Source organism: Scyliorhinus torazame, chromosome 2, assembly GCF_047496885.1.
Source record: "Scyliorhinus torazame isolate Kashiwa2021f chromosome 2, sScyTor2.1, whole genome shotgun sequence".
Classification (NCBI taxonomy): Eukaryota; Metazoa; Chordata; class Chondrichthyes; order Carcharhiniformes; family Scyliorhinidae; genus Scyliorhinus; species Scyliorhinus torazame.
In genome coordinates this window covers 121,047,420-121,073,716 of record NC_092708.1, presented here as the reverse complement: position 1 = coordinate 121,073,716, position 26,297 = coordinate 121,047,420, and the positions used below count along the sequence as shown (strand labels likewise).

Sequence of the window (26,297 nt, the reverse complement as noted above, 5' to 3'; positions counted from 1 at the left end):
AGTTTTATTTTTGTTAGGTTTCGACTATCTACCAATCCAACAATTTGCAACATTGCCGACTGATGTTCTGTTAATTTAGTCACAGCTACACTGTGACTAAATCCAGGTATTTGGATAATTGGAGCGCATTCTGGGGAAGGTGGGACCTGTACAAGCAGGACGGGTCACATCTGAACCAGAGGGGCACCAGTATCCTGGGAGGGAGATTTTCTAGTACTCTTCAGGAGGGTTTAAACTAATTTGGCAGGGGAATGGGAACCGGATTTGTAGTCCAGCAACTAAGGTAGCCGATATTCAGGACGCCAAAGCGTGTACTGAGGCAGTGGGGAAAGAAACACTGACAAAGGAGAGTACTTGCAGGCACGGAGATGGGTTGAAGTGTGTATACTTCAACGCAAGAAGCATCAGGATTAAGGTGGGTGAACTTAAGGCATGGATCGGTACTTGGGACTACGATGTGGTGGCCATCACGGAAACGTGGATAGAAGAGGGGCAGAAATGGTTGTTGGAGGTCCCTGGTTATAGATGTTTCAATAAGATTAGGGAGGGTGGTAAAAGAGATGGGGGGGTGGCATTGTTAATTAGAGATAGTATAACAGCTGCAGAAAGGCAGTTTGAGGAGTATCAGCCTACTGAGGTAGTATGGGTTGAAGTCAGAAATAGGAAAGGAGCAGTCACCTTGTTAGGAGTTTTCTATAGGCCCCCCAATAGTAGCAGAGATGTGGAGGAACAGATTGGGAAACAGATTTTGGAAAGGTGCAGAAGTCACAGGGTAGTAGTCATGGGTGACTTTAACTTCCCAAACATTGAGTGGAAGCTCTTTAGATCAAATAGTTTGGATGGGGTGGTGTTTGTGCAGTGTGTCCAGGAAGCTTTTCTAACACAGTATTTTCTAATCACCTGTTGCACCTGGTGTGCAGGTGCAACAGGTGATTAAGAAGGCTAATCGAGTTTTGTCTTTCATTGCTAGAGGGATGGAGTTCAAGACAAGGGAGGTTATGCTGCAATTGTATAGGGTGTTGGTGAGGCCACATCTGGAGTATTGTGTTCACTTTTGGTCTCCTTACCTGAGAAAGGACATATTGGCACTGGAGGGAGTGCAGAGGAGATTCACTGGGTTGATCCCAGAGTTGAGGGGATTAGATTATGATGAGAGGTTGAGTAGACTGGGACTGTACTCATTGGAGTTTAGAAGGATGCGGGGGGATCTTATTGAGACATATAAAATTATGATGGGAATAGATAGGATAGATGCGGGCAGGTTGTTTCCACTGGTCGGGGAAAGCAGAACTAGGGGGCATAGCCTCAAAATAAGGGGAGGTAGATTTAGGACGGAGTGTAGGAGGAACTTCTTCACCCAAAGGGTTGTGAATCTCTGGAATTCCTTGCCCAGTGAAGCAGTTGAGGCTCCTTCTTTAAACGTTTTTAAGAGAAAGATAGATGCCTTTCTAAAGAATAAAGGGATTTGGGGATATGGTGTACGGGCCGGAGAGTGGAGCTGAGTCCACAAAGATCAGCCATGATCTCATTAAATGGCGGAGCAGACTCGAGGGGCCAGATGGCCTACTCCTGTTCCTAGTTCTTATGTTCTTATGTACAGTATGTAGATTGTCCGGCCAGAGGATGGCCAATATTGGATTTAGTACTTGGTAATGAACCAGGGCAAGTGATAGATTTGTTAGTGGGGGAGCATTTTGGAGATAGTGACCACAATTCTGTGACTTTCACTTTAGTAATGGAGAGGGATAGGCGCGTGCAACAGGGCAAGGTTTACAATTGGGGGAAGGGTAAATACGATGTTGTCAGACAAGAATTGAAGTGCATAAGTTGGGAACATAGGCTGTCAGGGAAGGACACAAGTGAAATGTGGAACTTGTTCAAGGAACAGGTACTACGTGTCCTTGATATGTATGTCCCTGTCAGGCAGGGAAGAGATGGTCGAGTGAGGGAACCATGGTTGACAAGAGAGGTTGAATGTCTTGTTAAGAGGAAAAAGGAGACTTATGTAAGGCTGAGGAAACAAGTTTCAGACAGGGCGTTGGAGGGATACAAGATAGCCAGGAGGGAACTGAAGAAAGGGATTAGGAGAGCTAAGAGAGGGCATGAACAATCTTTGGCGGGTAGGATCAAGGAAAACCCCAAGGCCTTTTACAAATATGTCAGAAATATGAGAATGACTAGAGCGAGGGTAGGTCCGATCAAGGACAGTAGCGGGAGATTGTGCATTGAGTCTGAATAGATAGGAGAGTTCTTGAACGAGTACTTTTCTTCTGTATTTACAAATGAGAGGGGCCATATTGTTGGAGAGGACAGTGTGAAACAGACTGGCAAGCTCGAGGAAATACTTGTTAGGAAGGAAGATGTGTTGGGCATTTTGAAAAACTTGAGGATAGACAAGTCCCCCGGGCCTGACGGGATATATCCAAGGATTCTATGGGAAGCAAGAGATGAAATTGCAGAGCCGTTGGCAATGATCTTTTCGTCCTCACTGTCAACAGGGGTGGTACCAGGGGATTGGAGAGTGACGAATGTCGTGCCCCTGTTCAAAAAAGGGAATAGGGATAACCCTGGGAATTACAGGCCAGTTAGTCTTACTTCGGTGGTAGGCAAAGTCATGGAAAGGGTACTGAAGGATAGGATTTCTGAGCATCTGGAAAGACACTGCTCGATTAGGGATAGTCAGCACGGATTTGTGAGGGGTAGGCCTTGCCTTACAAGTCTTATTGAATTCTTTGAGGAGGTGACCAAGCATGTGGATGAAGGTAAAGCAGTGGATGTAGTGTACATGGATTTTAGTAAGACATTTGATCAGGTTCCCCATGGTAGGCTTCTGCAGAAGGTAAGGAGGCATGGGATAGTGGGAAATTTGGCCAGTTGGATAACGAACTGGCTAACCGATAGAAGTCAGAGAGTGGTGGTGGATGGCAAATATTCAGCCTGGATCCCAGTTACCAGTGGAGTACCGCAGGGATCAGTTCTGGGTCCTCTGCTGTTTGTGATTTTCATTAATGACTTGGATGAGGGAGTTGAAGGGTGGGTCAGTAAATTTGCAGACGATACGAAGATTGGTGGAGTTGTGGATAATAAGGAGGGCTGTTGTCGGCTGCAAAGAGACATAGATAGGATGCAGAGCTGGGCTGAGAAGTGGCAGATGGAGTTTAACCCTGAAAAGTGTGAGGTTGTCCATTTTGGAAGGACAAATATGAATGCGGAATACAGGGTTAACGGTAGAGTTCTTGGCAATGTGGAGGAGCAGAGAGATCTTGGGGTCTATGTTCATACATCTTTGAAAGTTGCCACTCAAGTGGATAGAGCTGTGAAGAAGGCCTATGGTGTGCTAGCGTTCATTAACAGAGGGATTGAATTTAAGAGCCGTGAGGTGATGATGCAGCTGTACAAAACTTTGGTAAGGCCACATTTGGAGTACTGTGTACAGTTCTGGTCGCCACGTTTTAGGAAGGATGTGGAAGCTTTGGAAAAGGTGCAAAGGAGATTTACCAGGATGTTGCCTGGAATGGAGAGTAGGTCTTACGAGGAAAGGTTGAGGGTGCTAGGCCTTTTCTCATTAGAATGGAGAAGGATGAGGGGTGACTTGATAGAGGTTTATAAGATGATCAGGGGAATAGATAGACAGTCAGAGACTTTTTCCCTGGGTGGAACAAACCATGACAAGGGGACATAAATTTAAGGTGAATGGTGGAAGATATAGGGGGGATGTCAGAGGTAGGTTCTTTACCCAGAGAGTAGTGGGGGCATGGAATGCACTACCTGTGGAAGAAGTTGAGTCGGAAACATTAGGGACCTTCAAGCAGCTATTGGATAGGTACATGGATTACGGTAAAATGATATAGTGTAGATTTATTTGTTCTTCAGGGCAGCACGGTAGCATTGTGGATAGCACAATTGCTTCACAGCTCCAGGGTCCCAGGTTCGATTCCGGCTTGGGTCACTGTCTGTGCGGAGTCTGCACATCCTCCCCGTGTCTGCGTGGGTTTCTCCGGGTGCTCCGGTTTCCTCCCACAGTCCAAAGATGTGCAGGTTAGGTGGATTGGCCATGATAAATTGCCCTTAGTGTCCAAAATTGCCCTTAGTGTTGGGTGGAGGTGTTGACTTTGGGTAGGGTGCTCTTTCCAAGAGCCGGTGCAGACTCAATGGGCCGAATGGCCTCCTTCTGCACTGCAATGATAATTTATGATTAATCTAGGACAAAGGTTCGGCACAACATCGTGGGCCGAAGGGCCTGTTCTGTGCTGTATTTTTCTATGTTTTTCTATGTTCTATGTACACATGTAAATCGCCCAAGATATGTAGAAACTTTGTGAAGTTTTATAAATATAGTTAAGCCTTCAAAAATAACTACCTCAATGTTAACAATTAACTAAATTGGATCTTCAGCACAATGTAAAAACAATTTAACCAAATATCTTACGCAGTAAAATAATTTCCAAATAATTTCCAAATGTTGGACTGTATTTTTGGTACCTTTTTTTGTGACGTCTTGCCATTTCCTTCTTCTGAGCTACACAAGGAAAGCATCATGTGAATTGGTTTAATACAATGAGGTTGATTATTAATATCTGGGAGAAAAGTGTATATAAAATTTGATATTAATGTCACGTGTTTGTTACTAACACTTCATGCCTACTCAAGAAATGCAAAGAACAGGCCAGGTGCTTCCCCCAAGAAGGAATGAGGCATCAGTCACTCAAGTCAGCTCTAACACATCTCCCAACAGCCAGTTACAGAGCAGCACTGGAAACATGTCATCTAGCCACAGACACTCAAAGAAACAAAGGAGGAAACAGCATTGATATGCCTTCAATAAGCACACGGCGAGTGATGAATGTAACTGAGGCTTTAATCCACTAAACAGCAAGCCTCTTGGCCTCTGACCTGAACTGGGTCGGAGGCGGAGACTTGCCATCTTTATACATGAGCCCGAGGGGAGGAGCCACAGGCGAAGCCAGCCTGGAAAGGCCCAGGCATGTAACAATACAATGCAATACCGTGGTTTACCACAAGCATAAGCACCAATATCTACATATGAAAGATCATAAGGGAGGAGCTGAAATTTCAAAGGGCTAAGAAGGCAATTCCATGCTGGTGTGCTGCCATGTCCCTACCTCCAGCCTATTTTCAGGGAGGCTGCTTCTGGTGGAGGGTTAGTGTTGCTAGCTACCTGCCCACCAATGGTGGGGAGCCATTTAGCTCAGTGAGTAGCACTCTTTGTCTCAGTCACAGGTTTCAGGTTTGGTTCCCATTCCTGGGTTTGAGCACAAAAAAAAAATTATGGCTGACTCTCCAGTAGAGTATTGCTGGAGTGCTGCATTATTGGAGGTGCGGTCTTTAGGATGAGAATTTAAACAGAGGCTCCATCTGCGTGTTCAGGTGGATATAAAAGATCCCATGACATTATTTTGATGAAGAGCAGTGGAGCTAACCCCAGTGTACTGGTCAATATTTATCCCTAAATCAACATAACAAAAACAGATATCTAGCTGTTAACACACTGCTGTTTGTAGGAGTTTGCATTATGCAAACTGGCTGCCACATTTCCTATTTAAAACAATTATCACACTTCAAAGTGCTTCAATAGATGTAAAGTGCTTTGAAAATGTCTGTTAGTCACGAAGAACACTTTATAAATGCAAGTCTTACTTTTTTCCTTTCTACTGAGAGCAATCATCAGGCACAGTCTAGAATGTTTCAGTGGGCATGCGGGTCGCCCGCTGAGGCGGATGCCCAGTCAATAGATGGAGATGGCCAGCTGGTGATGGGCCAGAGGCCTCATGAAGCCTCATTTAATTCCCTCCCCTTCCCACCTCCTGCAGCAACAATTGCCAGGGGTGCCCTCTCATTCTCTCATCTATATCGGCAGTAGACAGGACTCTCGGAGGCAGCCTCTTAATTGGCTGTCTCCTCAAAAGAAAAACGTCCTCAGTGTTCCACCAATAAGATTTCCAGGTTCCTGACTCGCTGACCCGCATTTCACCCCAACAGTGGGGTTGTGGCCTGGGAATGAAAATGCAGCCCCCGGAGATGGAGATTACATTAAAAATCTGTTAGCATGGATTTCTAAACGGCCATGTTTAATCAAACTGAATTCTTGAGCAGATAAGATAAATGTAATTGGTCGGCATGCATGGATTCTCAGAACGTCTTTGATAAGGTGCCACATTGGCATAAGGACATGTGGAGTCAGAGGCCGGACAAGTATCAATTAAAGAGTGTCTAAAAAGAAAACAAAGAATAAAGAGAGATTTCTTGAACTGTAAGAATCATTGCTTGTTGTTTACCCTATCCTGTAGATAAACTATTTGTACACAGGTATGGCTGAGACTGGAAGATGGTTCCAATTTGAGGAAAGTTAAAGTAAATAATAGAAGATTGGAACAAAAACAAGCTTACATTTAGTATTCCATCCCCCCAGGCTTCCATGTCCTTTTAGCAAAGTATTATTTTTTTATATGTTTATTTTCATATTTTTATGATACATAGTCAAGCAATCACTGAAAGGTTAATGCTTGCAATATTTACAGAGCTCCCTCAGAGAAATAAGCAGAGACACTCAAATCAGAAAGAGAAAATATACATTTTCAAACAACTAACCTTATGACTTGTCTTCCACCCTCCCCACACCCCCAAATGGCTGTGCATCCTATCTGGCCGTTCCTGGAGTTGGGCTCCCAGCGTTGGCCCTGGTATGTATCGCTCAGCATGCTGCTGTTGTCCCTGTTTCTCCCGCTTGTCCTCGGAACCCATCCTCCACAGCTATGTCGCCTTGACCCGTGGTCCCCCCTGTGGGTTTTTCTGCCCCTCCCCCTCCTCTTCTCGCTCCCTCCCCCCCTCTATTGGTTGCTGGCTACAAACAGGTCTTGGAACAAGTTGGTGAATGGTTTCCACATTTTGTGCAAGCCATCTTCCGACCCTGGAAGGTGAATTTTATTTTCTCCAGTTGGCAGAATCCTGACAGATCGGACAGCCAGTCTGCAGCTTTGGGCTTTTAGCAAAGTAGCCAAGGAGGTAGCTAATTTTATCAGGAGAAATATGGGGATCACTTATTCTTTGGAAGATAAGAAACTAAAAACAGGAAATTCTGACCCATATGCTGGCATTACAGTAGCCAAGCACTGTCTTGGAAGTGCATGCCGCAATGCCAATCCTTTCAAATGTGCCATACCATCTTGAGAAGGGCATTGATAAGAGCATCCCTTATTTCATGTGCTGGAGCAATGGAATTGGTGATATAATTCTGTCACTCACCTGTTGTGACACCTAACTTCCAAATTTGGACTTGTCCATTGGACTAGTTTTCTTGTCACTCACCAAAAATTAAGTACCAGTTGCAGGAAGAGTCTAACATTGGCATAAAGGGCCAGGCACCTAACTTGCAGGCAAGGCATTTCTGAAATTCTTTTGCTATTGCAAAGTCCCTGGAAGTACTGTGGCGTTTCTTCTAGTTAAGGAGTTGTGATGAATGCCAGTGGGCCCACATGGTGAGTCTTTTCTCAGTTCAGTACACAACAGAAAGATGGCAACAAGATTAGGATGGGAAGTTTTAAAAAACATTAAAATTGTGGTACACCTTTTGGATCTCCTAAAGTTGATTTTGAAGAAATTTTGTGTTTCAAAACATTGCTCAGCGTGCACACATTGTGTTCAGGAACAACCAAGTGTATCAGCATGGTATGTGATTGAATGGAAAAGAAATGGCACAAAAGTTATATTTGGGGACAATGGGAGGAATTCTACACCAACACAGAGGACTGGTGTTTTTATTGTGAATAAAGGTTATTTGACTGAAAGTGAATAAAATAGGTGATGAACGTAAAGTAAATATTTCCCTCACCACAATGGAGCCAGATGCTTTAGTCCAAGAGACGCCACTCCTATTGAATATGCTGAAATTAATGCAATTCTGAACTCCGATGTATGGAACGACTCAGAATGCAATTGCATACAGAGTTGCATTCCATTAAAGGAAACAGTTGCCTCGTGAGACTCTAGCCGACTACATTTCTGAATTTAAAAAAACTCTTGCCGCTGTGAATACGGCATGAATTTAGATAAGAGACACTCTTTGTGGAGGCCAAAATAAAAATAAAATCCAGGCCAAGCTTTAAGGACAGAAGCCGATTTGGAAGGAGGCATAGGATGAGGTCATAGATATGGAAATGGCAGAAAGACATAGTTGCAAATTGACAGGGAGTTCTTTTCCCAAGTTGGCAGGAGAGTTGCATCGGATTTCAGCAGGATCCATCCATTGCAGCGAAGTTCATCATTTAACTTAGATGTTACCATTGCTATGGGAGCTACCAACCAATTACATGACTCCCATTTCCAGTTGGAGTGCCCATGGGGGAGCTGGTTATATCGAGACGGCATGCAGGTGGAGAGGATGCTCCAGGTCGCAGTAATGCCCTTGGTCAAGGGTGTGATAGATCGAAAGCTATTTCTGGGGCCTGGAAGTCCTTGATTATGTATATGATTGATATGATGTTATCAAGAAGTTGTACTGAATCAGAGAGCAAGAAAAACAGCATAAGGCTGATGAAAGTACCAGGGCTGTAGATAAAAGTCCAAGTGACCATTGTAGAAATGAAAGTCAGAGATTCAGAGATATACTTTCATTGTTGATACAGCAGCACCAGCTTATCTTGGAAAGAGAGTACAATAAGACCCTAAGTCACATTCCCTTACTCAAAACTGGTGTGAAACTGACTAATTATTCCAATAACAGTATTCCAGTGTTAAGTCAAGTTAGTGTTCAGTGGAATATGATTCCTCCTATTATTTCCCATTTGTAGTAGTCAGAAGGAATGTCTCCCTGATGGGATAGAATTGGCTTCAAGATACATTAGCTGGGCAAAGCTATTTAGAACGTAAGAATTAGGAGCAGGAATAGGCAATTCAGCCCCTCCAGTCTGCTCTGCCAATGGCTGATCCCCTCCCAGCTTCTCACTTTCCCATTCTCCATAACCCTTCAATCCATTACAGCACCGTGGCACAGTGGTTAGCACTGCTGCCTCACAGCGCCAGGGACCCGGGTTCTATTCAGACCTTGGGTGACGGTGAGAGTTTGTACATTCTCCCCGTGTCTGCATGGGTTTCCTCTGGGTGCTCCGGTTTCCTCCCACCAGTCCAAACCTGTGCAGGCTAGGTGGATTAGCCATGCTAAATTACTCCTTAGTGTCCAAAGGTTAGATGTGGACACGGGGTTGCGGGGATAGGGCTGGGGAATTGGGCCCAGGTGGAATGCTCTTTTAAATGGTCAGTGCAGACTCAAAGGGCCGAATGACCTCCTTCTGCACTGTAGGGATTCTATGATTATTAATTAAAAATCGGTCTATCTCCTTTTTAAATTGACTCAATGTTTGGCATCCACTGCACTTTAGGGTAGTGAATTCCTCGGGTTCACGACCCTTTGAAAGAAGTAATTTTGCCTCATCTCTTTTAAATCTACTACCCCTTATCCTAAACCTATGATTGCTAAAACTCTAGATTGCTCCACAAGAGGAAACATCTGCTTTAAGTCTGCTTTGTCAAAATCTTTTAATACCTTTTATCATCTTATATACCTCAATTTGATCTCCCCTCATTCTTCTAAACTTGAGAGAGTATAGGCCTAAATCTCTTCATAAAACAAACCCCTCACCTCTGGAATCAATCTAGTGAACGTCCTCTGAACTGCTTCCAATGCCACTACATCCCTCCTCAAGTAGGGGGACCAACCCTTTGCACAGTACTCCAGGTGCAGTCTCACCAATAACTTGTACAGATGCAGCAACACTTCCCTACTTGTATACTCTATTCCTTTAGCTATAAAGGCCAAAATTCCCCATGCCCCAATCTCCCAGAAAGAGAAAAGCACAGGACTCCAAACAATCCCAACATTGACCATGATGAAGAGCCAACACACAAACACACACCTCCAACATTCAGATTACAAAAACATCAAAACTGAACATTCTCAAAACCATTCTTCCAACAAAGCCCTTCGCCTCTGCCGGCATATTAAAGTAATGCTCTGCATTCTTAAACATGACCCATAGTTTTGCCAGGTACAGCACCCAGAATTGAACCTTGACCCTAAAGAGTGCCGCCTTGGCCTTGTTGAAACCCACTCGACGTTTGGCCAGGTCGGCCCCAATGTCCTGGTATACGCGTACAGGGTGACCTTCCCAGCTACAGTCCAGCATGGACTTCGCCCACCTCAAAATCCATCACTTCCCCTTGTACTTATGCAAGTGGGCAATTACCGCCCGTGGCAGTTCTCCAGCTCTTGGCCTCTGATACAGTGATAGGTTGTCTTGATCTATCTCTGGGGGCTTCTCGAAAACCCACTCCCCGAGCAGCTTCCAAAACATCTGTGCCACGTATTTGGTGGCGCTCGAAACTTCGACCCCTCCAGCAGTCCAACTATTCTTAGATTTTGACGCCTGGATCGATTCTCCTGGTTGTCCACCTTGGCCTTCAATCACATTGTGGGCCTCCACCAGCACGGTTACCTCTGCCTCCAGAGACACGATCCGGTCGCTGTGATCCAAGACCGCCTTCTCCACCTCCCAACGTTGTAACCTTTGACTCCATTTGTTGCTCCACTCTTTCTTGAACCCTATGAAGAGGAGCTACTGCTGCCTCAATCATCCTGGGCAGGTCCTCCTGCATCTCCTGCCGGTGCTTCTTAAAATTCACCAGCAATAATCTCCATTAACGGCTCTGTTGGCAGTGGGGAGGATAACATGACGAGGTCTGCCATACTTTCCTTCGCTGCGCCATGAGGATCCTCCAACTTTTTACACACAAGAGGGAGAGAGCGCGCGCACACAAGAGGGAGAGAGCGCGCACACACAAGAGGGAGAGAGCCCGCGCACACAAGAGGGAGAGAGCCCACGCACACAAGAGGGAGAGAGCCCACGCACACAAGAGGGAGAGAGCCCGCGCACACAAGAGGGAGAGAGCGCGCGCACACAAAAGGGAGAGAGCGCGCGCACACAAGAGGGAGAGAGCACGCGCATGAGACAGAGAGAGCCGCACGCACAAGAGGGAGAGAGCCGCACGCACAAGAGAGAGCATGCACAAGAGGGAGAGCACGCACGCACACAAGAGGGAGAGCGCCGCGCACACAAGAGAGAGCACCACGCGCACAAGAGGGAGAGCACGCACACAAGAGGGAGAGCGCCGCGCGCACAAGAGAGAGCGCGCACAAGAGGGAGAGCACATACACAAGAGGGAGAGTGCACCCGCACACAAGAGGGAGAGTGCGCCCGCACAAGAGGGAGAGCGTGCGGACACAAGAGGGCGAAGGAGAGCGCGCGGACACAAGAGGGAGAGGGAGAGCGCGCGGACACAAGAGGGAGAGCGCGCGGACACAAGAGGGAGAGGGAGAAGACGCGCACAAGAGGGAGAGGGAGAGCGCGCGCACAAGTGGGAGAGAGCGGGTGCACAATTGGGAGAGCGCATGCACAATTGGGAGAGCACGTGCACAAGAGGGAGAGCACACGCACAAGAGGGAGAGCACATGCACAAGAGGAGAGCACACGCACAAGAGGAGAGCACACTCACAAGAACGCGCACAAGAGAGAGAGCGCACACAAGAGAGAGTGCGCACATACGAGAGAGAGCGCGTGCACGAGAGGGAGAGAGCGCGTGCTCAAGAGAGAGAGAGCGGGCGCATAATTGAGAGAGCGCGTGCACAAGAAGTAGAGCACGCGCACAAGAGGAGAGCACGCAAACAAGAGGGAGAGCACGCGCACAAGAGGGAGAGCACGAGCATAAGAGCACGCACAAAAAAGAGAGTGCACACAAGAGTGCATGCACACGAGAGGGAGCGTGCGCACGAGAGGGAGCGCGCGCACGAGAGGGAGCGTGCGCACGAGAGAGAAAGATATAGAGACACAGACAGACACACACAGCTGCATCTTTCAGGGTCTAGAAGCTTCTGCCTTCTGAGAGTAGGCAGCTGAGCAGAGAGAGAGAGAGCTGCTTCCACCTTGAAGGTCCAGCGGCTTCTCGCCGAAAAAAAGCCCCACCTGATAGGAACCAATTTCTGTCGGTTGCCAGGCAGAATAATATCCGTAGCTGATCCATTGGCCACCAGCCAACCAATCAAAATGAACCGCTCCAATATCTTGAATGCCACAAATTCTGGGTACTTCTGCCCAAAATACAAGACTTTATAACAGTGTACTATTTTGACATCTTTTTCTTACTTCTTCTGCTCGACTTAAAAGTATTCCTCTATTAACGATCCATGGACCAAATACGATAAAGTCAAAATAAAAGAAATAGGAATTAAGGGGATCAACAGGAAAGGGCCTTATAACATTGAAATTATTCTGGTAATATAGCAAATCCTGACTTAAGTAATTTTAAGTAATTTTGATTTAATATTGTGTTTTTAAATGAGGCCAGTAGTTGTGTTTGGTGTTGTGGATTTGCATTAAAGACACAAAAAAAGAGGGGGTCAAAGAGGATATGGGAGCCAGATGGGAAGAGATAATTAATGCAAGTGGGAGGAGGCTTGTGTGGGATACAAGCATCAACACAGACTTGGTGGAATGAAGGATCTGTTTCTAAATGTAGATTCTATGTATATAATTCTCTATGTAGTTATCATTTATGAATATGATTGGGAATGGTGCATGATACAGAAAGCTTGTAGTGTGTGTATACTTCTTACTGTGTATATATTGGAGGATGTTTGCAGTACAAATTTCACATTTTCAATGACTCTTCAGATTAGCATGTCAGAGCCAATGCTAGTCTTGGTTATGTGGTTGGTAAGTGAATAATTATTCTTTAGATGAGTCTGCGATACCTTGTTTTAAAGACAAATAAGTAAATGTATTTATCTATCATGTAATTATGCATTTAATCAATATCAGAAATATTAATAATATTCACATATGGAAGACAAGCTGCACATCCTGAAGTTTCAGAACTTTGTTTCTCCCCAAAGTTTATTCATGCAACTAATGAAAAACCTTCAATATGAAGAAACGTCTGATTATTCCTACATTTTTCTGGAAACAGTTTGGATCTTAGATCGAGTCTCAGCTACGTGGATTCATGCTACAAAGAACAAAGAATGGGATTAATAATGGGATTGGTGAACCCGTCCCACAAACATAAAATTGAAAGGTACTTGTTTCTTTTTATATGGATGCAAGGACAATATGAGGGGAACAGCTGCAAAGGAAAACTTTTTCCAACATTCCAGTGTTGTTTCTGCAAAAAGTAATAAATTAGCATCAAAACGGAGAGCTTTGTTCTCTGACACTCATTCAGGCTCCCAGCAGACATGAATTCAGAAAGGAAACTTGTCCATCTGCTAGCCTGAAAGATCTAATGGTTAGAAATCATTCCTTTAAGGAACAGTGCCATCTGGTGCCCTAATCATGTATTGATGGTGAAACAGCATTATTAATACTCCCAAGCCCATTGCAGAAATCCCTTGCTGACTTTACTCAAGACAGATAAATCAGCAGCTATCTGGATTCCTAAATCTGATGACATTCCTTAAATAAACTGGTAGCTCTGAAACCCATCTGAAGGTGTTGTAGGTTGACAGCTCTCACCAATGTTTCTAGCATTTTGGATAGAAAGTGATCCAGTACTTCAAACTAAATCCTTGGGCTCAAATTACTATTACACAAAGACTGTGCATATGTCATACCTTGACTATATATCATTGAAATGGTGAAGACCAGGATTACTGAGCTCATCTTTTCTCAGTTATGATGACAAGTGAGAAGGGATGAACTAGTTCTCCACAATTCTCTTCTGTCAGTCAAAACACAGATTTAAGTTTCTGTTTCACAAGGATAGTCCTTTTTCAAAATCAGAATGTATTTAACTAAATAAGTGCAATAAAACAAGAATTTTCTGAGTCAAAGAAAGAGAAAATTAATTAATCACTACTCGAGAAAAATAATAAAAACGCAACGTTGGACATTTGACTCCTATGCAGTCATTGGGGCCCACATCTCCACAGGTATCAGGAAGAAGAGTATTCGAGTCGAATAAAAAAAAGTTAAAGAATAAGCTGTTAATGCCCTTTGAGTTTCCTTGAGGCACAGATTTTAAATGTTGCGGCCAATTTAGGTTAGCTGGTTTCTTGGATGCGTTCAGATGCAAATGTTGTAATTATTACGAGATCTCAGTTTGCTATAGAATTGGTTCCTCAAACCAGACAGCACGTTTATTCCATGTGGAGGGGGGGGGGGGGGGGGGGGGGAGGGGAGAGAGAAGAGAGATAGAGAGAGAGAGCGAATGAAAGCAAGAGAGCCCGCAGCTTGTTTCCTCTGCTGAAGCCTATCTGGATGCTGCCTGTGTCACTTGCAACCTCTCTCGGTGGCTGGCAGCCTTGCCTTGAAATGCTTCACCGATTGTGTATTTCCAAGAGGTTTTGGATGTGTATGCCTATGGCAGACATTGTTTTTTATAACCAGTACGTTGCATTTTAATGTATCGTCCTGAGACAGTTCCGAGTTTCGACGGGTGTCTGGATTACAGGAATTGTCTCCCTCTTCCCATTTCCTGGAGGGTGATTTGTTTCTTTCTCACCTCCACCTTTGAATGTGGCGTTATATTTTTTAGGCAGTTTGCTCTTCAGTTCAAATTGTAAAATTTCCAGTCAGTTGAAAAATCATAATTTCAAAAATAAAGTGGCAGAGCCGTGTAACACAGTAACAGAACAAAAAGATATCTGCTTCTCTTGACAAGAGTTTTAAGATTAAAATCAGTTTTTGAGCATTCTGGCTCTGTGCGACTTTGATGCATCTCTTGCTCTCCTATTCCCAGGTCTTCTCCCAGGACTAAAAGTAGGAAAAGGATCCAACAGTCAAGAAAATAACTTCAATCCGTCAGTCTGTACATGCAACATACAGCAGATTCACAGCTACTGAAAGAGAAACAGAAACCTCCAGTATTGATTATCAGGTTGGGCTATCGAACCGCAGGTGAGGGGAAGCAATTGTGAGCTAAAGATAAGTGATTGCCGTAGAAGGAGATACAGGTACAAAGGTTGCATATTGTGTCATAGTCCTGCAAGTCCAAAGCATTTTCCATATCTTGATTTAAGGGCATAACATAATTTTTAGCATTATTTTCAAGTCAGAATTGTACAATCTCCATCACTATGCTGTACTTTAATAAGCCATTAACAGTCTGCATGAGGAGGTTGCATAATACCGATGAAGATTTTAATGAATCTGATTACCATAAAATTGTAATATACCAGAAAAATCTATGAGGCTAGAAATACAGTCTTACTGTTTAGACAAATATATTTCAATCATTCTGCGCAAATCAGTTAACCTCCAGGTTGCCTATTGACAATTTGTCAGAAATGCTTCAGGAAGCAGTTTTCCTTCATTTGTATCAGATGATGGTTTCTATAACATTAGGTCAGATCTACATTTAAATAACTAAAGTGTACACATTTTTGTACAAATGCACTAGTTATATAGTCACTCTTAACGGCTTTTTCCTGGGGCTGCTAACTTCATCAGTGGCCAAGGACAGTAAAGATCAAAACAATGTTCCTGGCCCATCAGAGGAGTGTATGAACACCAAGACAGTTAAATTACTGTAGCATAAACCATAACTGGCAATGGCAAGTGTTTAGTGTTAAGAAATGTGGGTCAACAGTTTTTTTGATGGAATGCACTGCTACTGATGAAAAGGTATATGCGTGCATAAAGTAGGTATACAAATTTAGAGTAAAATTCATGTTACGTGTTAGCTCAGAAGTTACTGTTGCCAATATTATTAGCAGATCTGAACTTAATGTGGTGGTCTGACATTCCTTGGTCTGCTATTTTATTGCGGACTCAACAGCGTATTTAAAGTGGATCTTACTAAAGTCTTATTTCTTGATGTGGTATATTTTACAAGGAGGGCAAATCTCAGTTCTTCAACCACAGTATGTTGTAATTACTAATATTAATAAACCATCTGCGTTGGTGTGATGAATGCATTAAGCTCCCTTTGCATTTAATAATTCAATATTCCAGTTGCATTCTATTTTCATTCCCCAGACAGAACTATAATGAACCTGCTTTTTTGTAAAAGAAAAGTATCACAATAAAGCCATCTTCTCAATTATGATTTCAAACTGATCAGAAATACACATACAAGTGCTCCAACCCAGTGTCTTAATTCAGTTGAAAATGCTGTCCTTATGGTTACTGAAGGCCCAATTAATGTTCAATCTGCAGCTCTAATGGTGCACACCAATTGGATTTATGAGTATTTTCAACAGTTGCTGAGATATCTCAAATGATAAACATCTCCATGTGTCAAGAAAACTATGCTTCTGTCTGTAAAAAATGTTCCTTTGGATGTTTAGCTCAGCATGTGATTGGAACCACTGTTTCCAGTATATTCTTGGCTTTCCCATTAAAGTATTTGCTGTAAAATAATGGGGAAACTAACAATGCTTCTCGTTATTTTCATGCAAATCGATCAACAAATTCCAGTGGCTGCACAGGTGCAAATAAATCTGGAAGTTGCCGAGATGCAATTTTCTTCAAAAATATTAAACAGTGTGGAGCTCCTGTACTTACCTCAGAGAGAAAAAGATTGCCCAGACTTAATTACTGCCAAACAATCTCTCAGGCACTGAAAATTAACGGGTGTGGCACCTCATTTATTTTCCGCGTTTAATTATTGTTGCAGATTTCAAAAAATTTTTAAATAGCGGTATTCTCTGTTTTAGAGACAAAAGGCGCGATCAAACAGCCATGCTGCACCCAAAATGCAGCTCGCCGCGGTGCAGCGTGGCCGATAGAAGCCGGGAGACACCACTTCCGGAATATACCCGGCTCCCATCACCTCGCGAGATCCATCGCAATCGTGCAAGACGTTGCCCCCATTGTGGGTGTCGTGTTAATCACCCTGGGGTAACACGGACTGCAATTGGATGCAGTTGTACTTGAAATTAGACTCCAAACTTTGGTGTTGGTTCAATATGCTTAATTGAACTTGTTAAGCAGTGCACACAGTTCGCCGTGGGTTTGACATTCTACTAATCTAAGCGTGCTTACTATAACTAACTAGACCAGACTAGCTCTGAGCCACGTGTAGAAGGTGCTAACTGATATATACACCCTGACTGTCACTCCAGTTGTCACCAGTGGAAAGAGGCAGAGTGTTGATGCCTCGTGTGTTTTATAGTGGGAGACCACCTTTTAGTGTTCTGCCGGGTGATTGGTTGTGTTCTGTCCTGTGTTGATTGGTTGTACTGGGTGTCTGTCACTGCCAGTCTGTATCTCATTATGTGCATGAGTGCATATCATGACATCTCCCCTTTTAAAAAAAAATGTTGGTTGCTTGGAGCAGATGCGACTGTATTTACATGTAGAACTATTTACATTAAATGGCGAGTGAATGAAAGCGAGTGGATGAATATATACATAAGAGGTGTCTAGTGTGCAGATACAGAACAAAATTTACAAGATAAATGTCTATAAGTCCAATCTTTGGCGCTTGCGTCTGATCCTTGTCGACCGCCTGAGAGGTGGAGGTGGGGACAACGGCGGCTTGACAGGCGGGATTGCTGCCAGATTGGTGGCCTCATGGTGCGAGGTGTCCGGAGGAGGCATAACAACATATGGAATAGTAGGATCTGGTGGTGGGCAGGCAACTTTGTACAGCGCCCTTCTGATGCGCCTGACAATGGAGCCATCAGCCATACGAACTACAAACGATCTGGGAGCAGCCTGTCGAAAAACAACAGCTGGAGCTGACCTGCCTCCATCAGGTAACTTGATCCGAACAGCATCTTCCGGAGAGAGCACAGGCAGATCGGTAGCATGAGTATCATACGTCAGCTTTTGCCGGTTCCTGAGTTGCTGCACCTTTTGCAGCACTGGGAGGTGATCCAGGTCTGGTACGTGTATGGCTGGAACAATTGTCCGCAGGTCTCTATTCATGAGGAGTTGAGCCGGAGACATACCGGTGGACAGAGGGGTTGCCCTGTACGCCAACAGCGCAAGGTTGAAGTCAGAAGCAGAGTCTGCAGCCTTGCAGAGCAGTTGCTTCACTATATGGACCCCTTTCTCAACCTTCCCGTTGGACTGCGGGTAGTAATCCAGTAAACCTTGCTGTACACATCGAACACGCTTGCGTTGGAATTGGGATCGCTGGTGGTGCAGACCTGCACAAGGCTGCATAATGTCCAGGCTTCCCGCAATTTAAACATCGCCTGCCTTTTGCAGGTCATTGCCGCTTTAAGTGGGCGGTGCCGCAGTTCGGGCACGTCATGACGTTGACGTAGTTACGCTCCGTGCGTCGTCGCACATGCGCAGTGCGGTCAGCCGACGTTCGCACCTGCGCAATTTGGTTTTCGGCCGCTTCGTTCGCCCGTTCGTGTTGCACATGCGTGGGGCCCCGGGAAAAGCGCGCGAAATGGCCGCTTTCATCGATACGGAGGAGCTGCATCCAGGCGATGGCCGGTATACTCTCTGTCTCGTGGGAGGCAAGTTTTTCGTATTCTGCCGATTTGAAACGAGAGTACCGATTTCCCACATGCTCATGCACTGTACACGTCTCGATTGCGACTGGCAGGGTCATGTGCTTAATTTTGAGGAGTTGCTCTCGCAAGGAATCGGAGTGCATCCCAAACACGATCTGATCCCTGATCATGGAATCAGCGGTTGCACCATGATTGCAGGACTGCGCTAATATACGGAGATGAGTTAGAAAGGATTGGAACGGTTCATCCTTATCCTGAAGGCTTTGCTGGAAGACATAGCACTCAAAGGTCTCGTTTGTTTCGACTTCACAGTGACTGTCGACTTCTCCAAAACGGTCTTGAATTTGGTCTTGTCCTGGCCGTCGGTAAAATTAAGCGAGTTGAAAATCTGTATGGCTTGGTCCCCTGCAGTTGATAGGAGCAGTGCGATTTTTCTGGCATCGAACGCATCCTCGAGGTCAGAGGCCTCAATGTGGAGAAGGAACCTTTGCTTGAAGACCCGCCAGTTGGCGCCGAGATTGCCGAAGATCTGTAGCTGTGGAGGGGCCTGGATCTTTTCCATGCCACTGGAAGGCACTCGCTGGTCGTCACAATCACTCGAGGTAAACCACTTAGCGATAGTAGACTACTGGTACCATGTTGTGTTAATCACCCTGGGATAACACGGACTGCAACAGGATGCAGTTGTACTTGAAAGTAGACTCCAAACTTTGATGTTGGTTCAATACGCTTTATTGAACTTGTTAAGCAGTGCACACAGTTCGCTGTGGGTTTGACACTCTACTAATCTAAGCGTGCTTACTATAACTAACTAGACCAGACTAGCTCTGAGCCACGTGTAGAAGGTGCTAACTGATATATACACCCTGTCACTCCAGTTGTCACCAGTGGAAAGAGGCAGAGTGTTGATGCCTCTGTGTTTTATAGTGGGAGACCACCTTCTAATGTTCTGCCTGGTGATTGGTTGTGTTCTGTCCTGTGTTGATTGGCTGCACTGGGTGACTGTCACTGCCTGTCTGTATCTCATTATGTGCATGAGTGCACATCATGATAGTGGGCAGGATCGCTTTTTAGCAAATCTGCATATTAAAGCGAGACAGTTAGTCTCACTGTAATATGCAGATCCCCGCGTTACCAGAGGTGTGTGATCAATCTCTTTCACCTTGGAGACCTTGGGTGAGTGCTGTTTAGTACTGGTCTTCAGAAGCAGAGACCAGACAGAACAGCACTGTGGGGGTTTCCCAGGTGCATGTCCTTTGGACAGGGTGGTACCCTGGGTGCCAGCCTGGCACTACCAATGTGCCCAAGTAGCACTGCCAGCTGGCAGGGAACTGCCAGGGTGGCACTGTCATAGTGCCAAGCTGGCATTTTCTGTGCCCTGGTGATTGGGCCTGGTGTACCTTGCATGGGTGCTGGGGTGGAGACAGGAACCGCACCTTCCCTGCTGAGGCCCCTTATCTAACACGAGTGGCATTTATAGCCCTACGTTTATCGGTGCTGGGAGCACCGGGAAACATGTGACTAAGTGCGCTCAGTATGGGATTCTGTTCTCTTTTAGTTAAATCATGCCCTAATTGATGACGCCAGAACTGAATCTGTGGACTTTTACGACCACTAAATTGGTGCCTATCCCGGAGCAATTCATGATTCGTTAATGGGCTAGCTCCGGCAACACGTGGAACTCAATCGATTCCAATGAAAAATGGTGTCTGATTCGCCGTGATCGAGATTGCCATTCGAAAGGCTGACAAGTTGCAGCTGCATATTAGTACTCCATTCCCCACATCGGTGCACAGGCACAGAGCTGGAGATCCTGCTGGGTGCCGTGGAGAGAGGCAGGCCACCCTGTGCCCCGGGGTGGGAAGCAGGTTGCCATCCGCCGCCGCACACCGTGCAGCATAGAGGGTTGGCCTGAATGCAGGTGGCAGAGGCCGTGAGCACCATGGGGCCCACAACCAGAATGGGACAAGACGTGCAGGAGGAAGCTGCATGACCTCCTCGGGGCGGCCAGGGTTAGTAGGCAGCACCCTGCCCCTGGCACCAACCCCCATAACCACAAAGGCCACCAGATGCCAACCCTCTATGCTGCACATGTCAGACTGCCTAACACTGCGCTTTCTGTCACCACTCCTCAGGAGAAGGCGGCGCATTGCCAGAGAGGGAGGGAGAGGGAGAGGGCGAGGGACCCCCAGCCAACCCTGCCAGCGGCAGGATCGGCAGTCCATGGTCACGCCTCTGGGAACGTGTCCTGCCTCTGCCCTCTCCCTCAGCAGCCATTTAAAAAGAAAAAATTAACGTACCCAATTCATTTTTTCCAATTAAGGGGCAATTTAGCATGGCCAATCCACCTAACCAGCACATCGTTGGGTTATGGGGGCGAAATCCACGCAAACACCAGGAGAATATACAAATCCCACACGGACTGTGACCCAGAGCTGGGATCGAACCTGGGACCTCGGCGCCGTGAGGCAGCAGAGCTAACCACTGCGCCACCGTGCTGCCCCCCCTCCCTCAGCAGCCATGGCGCCTGTTTCCTGATTTTTAAAACCACAAGTGAACCTCACCGTTAGTAATTCCTCCTGGCGGAGCATCACGGGAGCCCCGGAGAATACCAGGTCAGGCCTGTTAACGATATGCCAACGGCGGTTACTGTACGTGCAGATTGGAATACATTGACGCCACTGTCGAGGCACCAGAGCATGGCATTTTGTTGGGCACCCTGCGCTGACCACGATTTTCAGCTCACGTGCGATTCTGTGCCCAATCGCGTTTCACAATTCCAGCATCATTGGGTGGAGTATCCTGCCCTAAGTCTTTCTTTAACTTTTGTCGTTTACTTGCCATTTCTGAATACAATCTTTCTTCTTTTTCTGTACTATAATGAAGAAATAATGGAATGAAAGACTGACAGATATCCAGGACCAGATGGTTTCCGTTCCAGGGTTTTAAAGGAAGTAGGTGAGAAAATTGTGGATATCCTAACAATAATCTTTCTAAATTCTCTTGATCTAGGACATGCTTCTTTAGATTGGAAAGCTGTGCATGACATGTCACCATTTGAGGGAAATTAGGGAATTATTGACCACTTGGCTTCACATCTGTTGTGAGGAATAGTCTTTAAATAATGAACATCTCAAAAACGTTCAGCTGATCAGAGAGAGCAAGCACGGATTTGTATAGAATTAGCACTGATGGATCTGATTTTGAAAAGATTACTTGTGTAGTAAACAGAGGAATGTCAATGTATGTTATTTAGAAAGAATTCCAGAAGGCATTTGATAAAGTCCATCATGTTAAAGGTAAATTATTGATCTGGTTGGGAAACCAGCTGAAGAGACTGGTACAGAGTAGGGATAATGGGCAGGTACTCTAATTGGCTGGATTCGACTTGTGGTGTGTTGAGGTCTCAACTATTCATTGTATTAATTAAGAACTTAGATGATGGGATAGAAAACCAATGTCCAAATTTGCTGATGACACAAAGCTAGGCCGCACTCTATGAAGGTGTAACATTACAAGGCGCTACATATAGATCAAAATCAGTCAATAGACAAAAGCCAGCCAAACGTAGGCAAATGCAGCGCCATCCGTGTTGGACCTTAAAAGTACAGAAGAGAGTGCTTTCTAAATGGTGAAATGCTAGAAACAGTGAAGGTTCAAAGAGGACTTGGGGATCCAGGTACACAGATCATTCAAATGTCTTGAACAGGTACAGAAAATAATTAAAAAGGCTAAGACAAGAACTTCAGCCAAGCTCCCTCTGCCTTCTCAGCTGGATCTACAAGATTGCTTGGCAAGAGCAGGATAGTTATCTGGGTCCTCGTCAACATTTATCCCTCTTTCCACATCACAAAAATAGACCATCTTATTATCACAATGCTGTTTGAGAGAGTTTGCTGTATGTAACCTGGCTGCTGTGTGAACAACTGTGACGACACAAAAAAACACTTCATTGGTTTAAAGTGCTTTAAGACATCATGAACGGTTCTATATAAATGCAAGCTATTCATTTTTCATGTTTGAGTTTAGAAGAATAGAATGCAAGGGGATTGAGGCCGTGCTTCAACAATACAAAACCCACACCTAGAGTACTGCAAGCAGTTCTGGGCACCACATCGTAGGAAGGATAGACTTGGAGGGAGTGCAGCATAGATTTATGAGAATGACATCTAGGTTCCAACGGCTAACCTACAGGGAGAGATTTAAAAAACTAAGGTTGCATTCCCTGCAATTTAGAAGGAAATTTGGTCAAAGTTTTCAAAATATTAACAGGAAATGATAGTTTCTTCGATCTACCCGATATTCACAAGGGTTAAATCAAAAATCATAGACAAACCTTTCAGGAGTAAAATCAGGAACATCTAAGGATGGTAAAAGTTTGGGAGTTGGCAAATGATGCCAGATCAATTGTAAAATAACAGAGACTAATTGATGTTTGTTGATGTTGGGCAACAAAACAGCCGCAATGTCATTGAATAGTGGCAGAGATTTTGGGACTAAATGGTCTATTCCTGTTTCCAAGTTGCTTTCTATACCCAATTTAATATTATTCCAATTGACTCTATACTGCTCATGAATGATTCTTCATTCCAATTCTTTGGTAAAGCTCACTGCATTGTTCAGCTGACAAGAACTTGTTATGTAAAAACCCATAGAAAATCTAGCTAGTGCAATTCATTCGCATTTCAGAGCAAAGTTCCACCTAATGTGTAGAAAAGAGAATGGTTGAGGTGGTTGGATTAGAAAATCTAGTGGAAAAACACAGGCCTGGCAATTTTAACTTTGAAGTAAATCAGTTTTATTTCCCCCCCCTCACAATTGCTTGTGGATTGGATTGGATTGGATTTGTTTATTGTCACGTGTACCGAGGGACAGTGAAAAGTATTTTTCCGCGAGCAGCTCAACAGATCATTAAGTACATGGGAAGAAAAGGGAATAAAAGAAAATACATAATAGGGCAACACAACATATACAATGTAACTACATAAGCACTGGCATCGGATGAAGCATACAGGGTGTAGTGTTAATGAGGTCAGTCCATAAGAGGGTCACTTAGGAGTCTGGTAACAGCGGGGGAGAAGCTGTTTTTGAGTCTGTTCGTGCATGTTCTCAGACTTCTGTATCTCCTGCCCGATGGATGAAACCTTAGGGCAGGAGTTTCCAGCTCCAGCTGCCACCGTGATCATCCAGTTCTGCCGAAAGTCAATGGACTTTTGGCTGTGCTGCCCAATGTCATGCAGCAGGTCCCACCACAATGGGGCCAGAAAATCCCGGGTCTTAATATATCTGTCAAAACTCTGATAAAAAAGGCTGTAAATTTGAGTTTTTGAACAAAATTAAAGTACAAAAGTTTGAATTATTTGAAGCATATAAAAACTCAAACATTGCTAATTATAAATGATTATAAAAAAGATGCTTACTTCTGTTTTACCAATTTCTCCAATTCTGGGAGTTGTTCCTTCAGGCCAGGAATTATTCGTGAGTCATCTGATACGGACACATAGAACTCCTACAAAATCAGAGAAGTACTATGATATAATTATAGAGTAAAGTGTACCTATGAGAAAATAGATCTGATTCCATGGCTAGGATTTGGGTTATTGAAATGTAATTGTTCCACAATTTGATGGCAATATTATGTATTTAAATGCAATAGCCTCTAAACATGTTGCCCATTCATATTAATCAATCCATTCTTCCCAGCATATTGAATTACATTCAAAATTCTTATTGATATAGTGTGGCAACTTTTAAATAGTTTATGGAAAGTGGCTGCATGTTTTTCTAAACAGCAAATATTCAGCTTGAAATTATTACTAAGGGTCTTCTCACAAATGTTTTTTAAAATATTTTTTTCAAATTTTCAACATTTTAACACACATACTCCAATGCCAACACCCCGCCCCCCCTAAACTGCTCCCCCCCACCCCTTGACAGCAACCAGATCCACAAAATGCAAGACCAACAAACCCCTTCTCCGGTGGAACCCTTCATCCACCCCTCTCAGAGCAAATATCACCTTCTCCAAATACAATAACTCCATTAGATTCCCCCAGTCACGCCAAGGCACTGGGGGGGGGGGGGGGGGGGGGGGGGGGGGAGCTGACCTCCACCACAACAGTACCTGCCTGCGAGCGATCAACGAGGCGAAGGGTAAATCATCTATCCCCAAACCAGTCTGAAGCTCCGGCATATCTGACACCCTGAATATGGCCTCCAGGGGACCCGCCTCCAAATCTATGTGCAAAACCTCTGACTGGGTGCTGAAAAACGACTCCCAAAATGTCTAACTTCGGGCAGAACCAGAACAGATGGACATGATTGACTGGGTCCCTCCCACACCACCCGCAGATATCATCCACACCTTCAAACAGACAGCTCACCCTCACCTTCATTAAGTGTGTCCTGTACACCACTTTTAATTGAATCAACCCCAGCCTCGCGCACAAAGCCGAGGCATTGACCCTCTGCAGCACTTAGCACCATAATCCTTCCTCCAACACATCCTCAGCTTTTCCTCCCACTTGGCATTAATACCTTCCATAGACCCTTGTCCTCCTCCATAATCCTACCGTAGATCGGCGAAACGACCCCACTCTCCAGCCCCCCACTGACAGTACCTCCTCCAACGAGGAGGACAGTGCCGCTGGAAATTTGTGAAGTTCCGCACCTGCATATACCTGAAGCCCTCCTCATGCTGGAGCCCATAATTCACCCCCAGCTCCTCCGAGCTTGCGAACTGCCCCTCCAAAAACCGACCCTTCATCTCTTTCACCCCTCTCTCCTCCCATCCCCGGAACCTCGCATCCATCCTCCCTGTCTCAAACCCATGATTCCCTCTTATCGGCATCACCCTCGAACCTGCCCTCATCTTGAAGTGCTGTCAGAATTGCCCCCAAATATTCAGCATGGCTACCACCACAGGATTGCCAGAGTACTTCCCTGCGGCGAACGATAACAGTGCCGTTGCCAACGCCCATAACCCCGAACCTTTGTGAGAACCTGCCTCCATCCGAATCCAAAACGCCTCCGTCTCACTACCCCAGTCCTGCATCTTCTTCGCATTCACCGCCCAGTAATTATGTAAAATGTTCGGAAGGGCAAAACCCCCCAACTGGTTCTGGAGCACCACCTTCATTATCCTGGCTTCTTTTCCCTGCTCACTCAAACGACGAAACCAGCCTGACAACCCCTCGAAAGAATGACTTTGGCAAAAAGGCTGGCAGGCACTTGAATAAAAACACGAATCTTGGCAGAATGTTCAATTTTACTGCCAGCGATAGGGGGAGACTATCCCGTCCCACCAAGTCCTCCCTCACCCTCCCCACCAGGCTCGTGAAATTAAGCTTACAAAGTCATGCCCAGTCTTGCGCCACCTGCACCCCCAAATACCTAAAATGAGTTGTCGCTACCCGGAATGGCAACACTCCCACTTCCACACCCCTGCTTCTGGAGAAGACACCACAAAATATTAATGTTTCATTTTAACTATCGGTTTACTTTCATTTCAAGCAGGTGAAATAATATTGGATTTTAATGCAAAACAATGTTCCTTTCACTACTTCTTTTCATCCTCAAAATTAGAGCATCATGCAAAAATTATGGATATGTTCTATCGATATGCGCTGTACCATTGTGAAGTGAGAATTAGGGATCACATTTAAATATTGACAAGGTGAAAATATGTAAAATGTCTTCAATTTTATTTATGTCCAAGCTATTATGTACCCTTGTTTACAAAAGGGAAAATAAATCACTCTTCATCAAATCACAGGCGACCACCCTCATAAAACCCGGCTGGCATCTTCCATTTTTT

At 44.9% G+C, this 26,297-nt stretch overlaps 1 protein-coding gene across 7 annotated transcripts in view; it reads right to left on the bottom strand.

The window, feature by feature from the left end:
- The window catches only part of rapgef4a (Rap guanine nucleotide exchange factor 4a), a 631,693-nt gene that overhangs the window by 98,651 nt on the left and 506,745 nt on the right, over positions 1 to 26,297 (bottom strand). For all 7 annotated transcript variants that reach the window (XM_072476111.1, XM_072476137.1, XM_072476128.1 and 4 more), the window contains 2 exons: positions 23,902 to 23,990; positions 4,483 to 4,519 (listed from right to left, as the gene is read on the bottom strand). In XM_072476111.1, the coding sequence (XP_072332212.1) occupies positions 4,483 to 4,519; positions 23,902 to 23,990 (126 nt within the window). The remainder of the gene's footprint in view (positions 1 to 4,482; positions 4,520 to 23,901; positions 23,991 to 26,297) is intronic.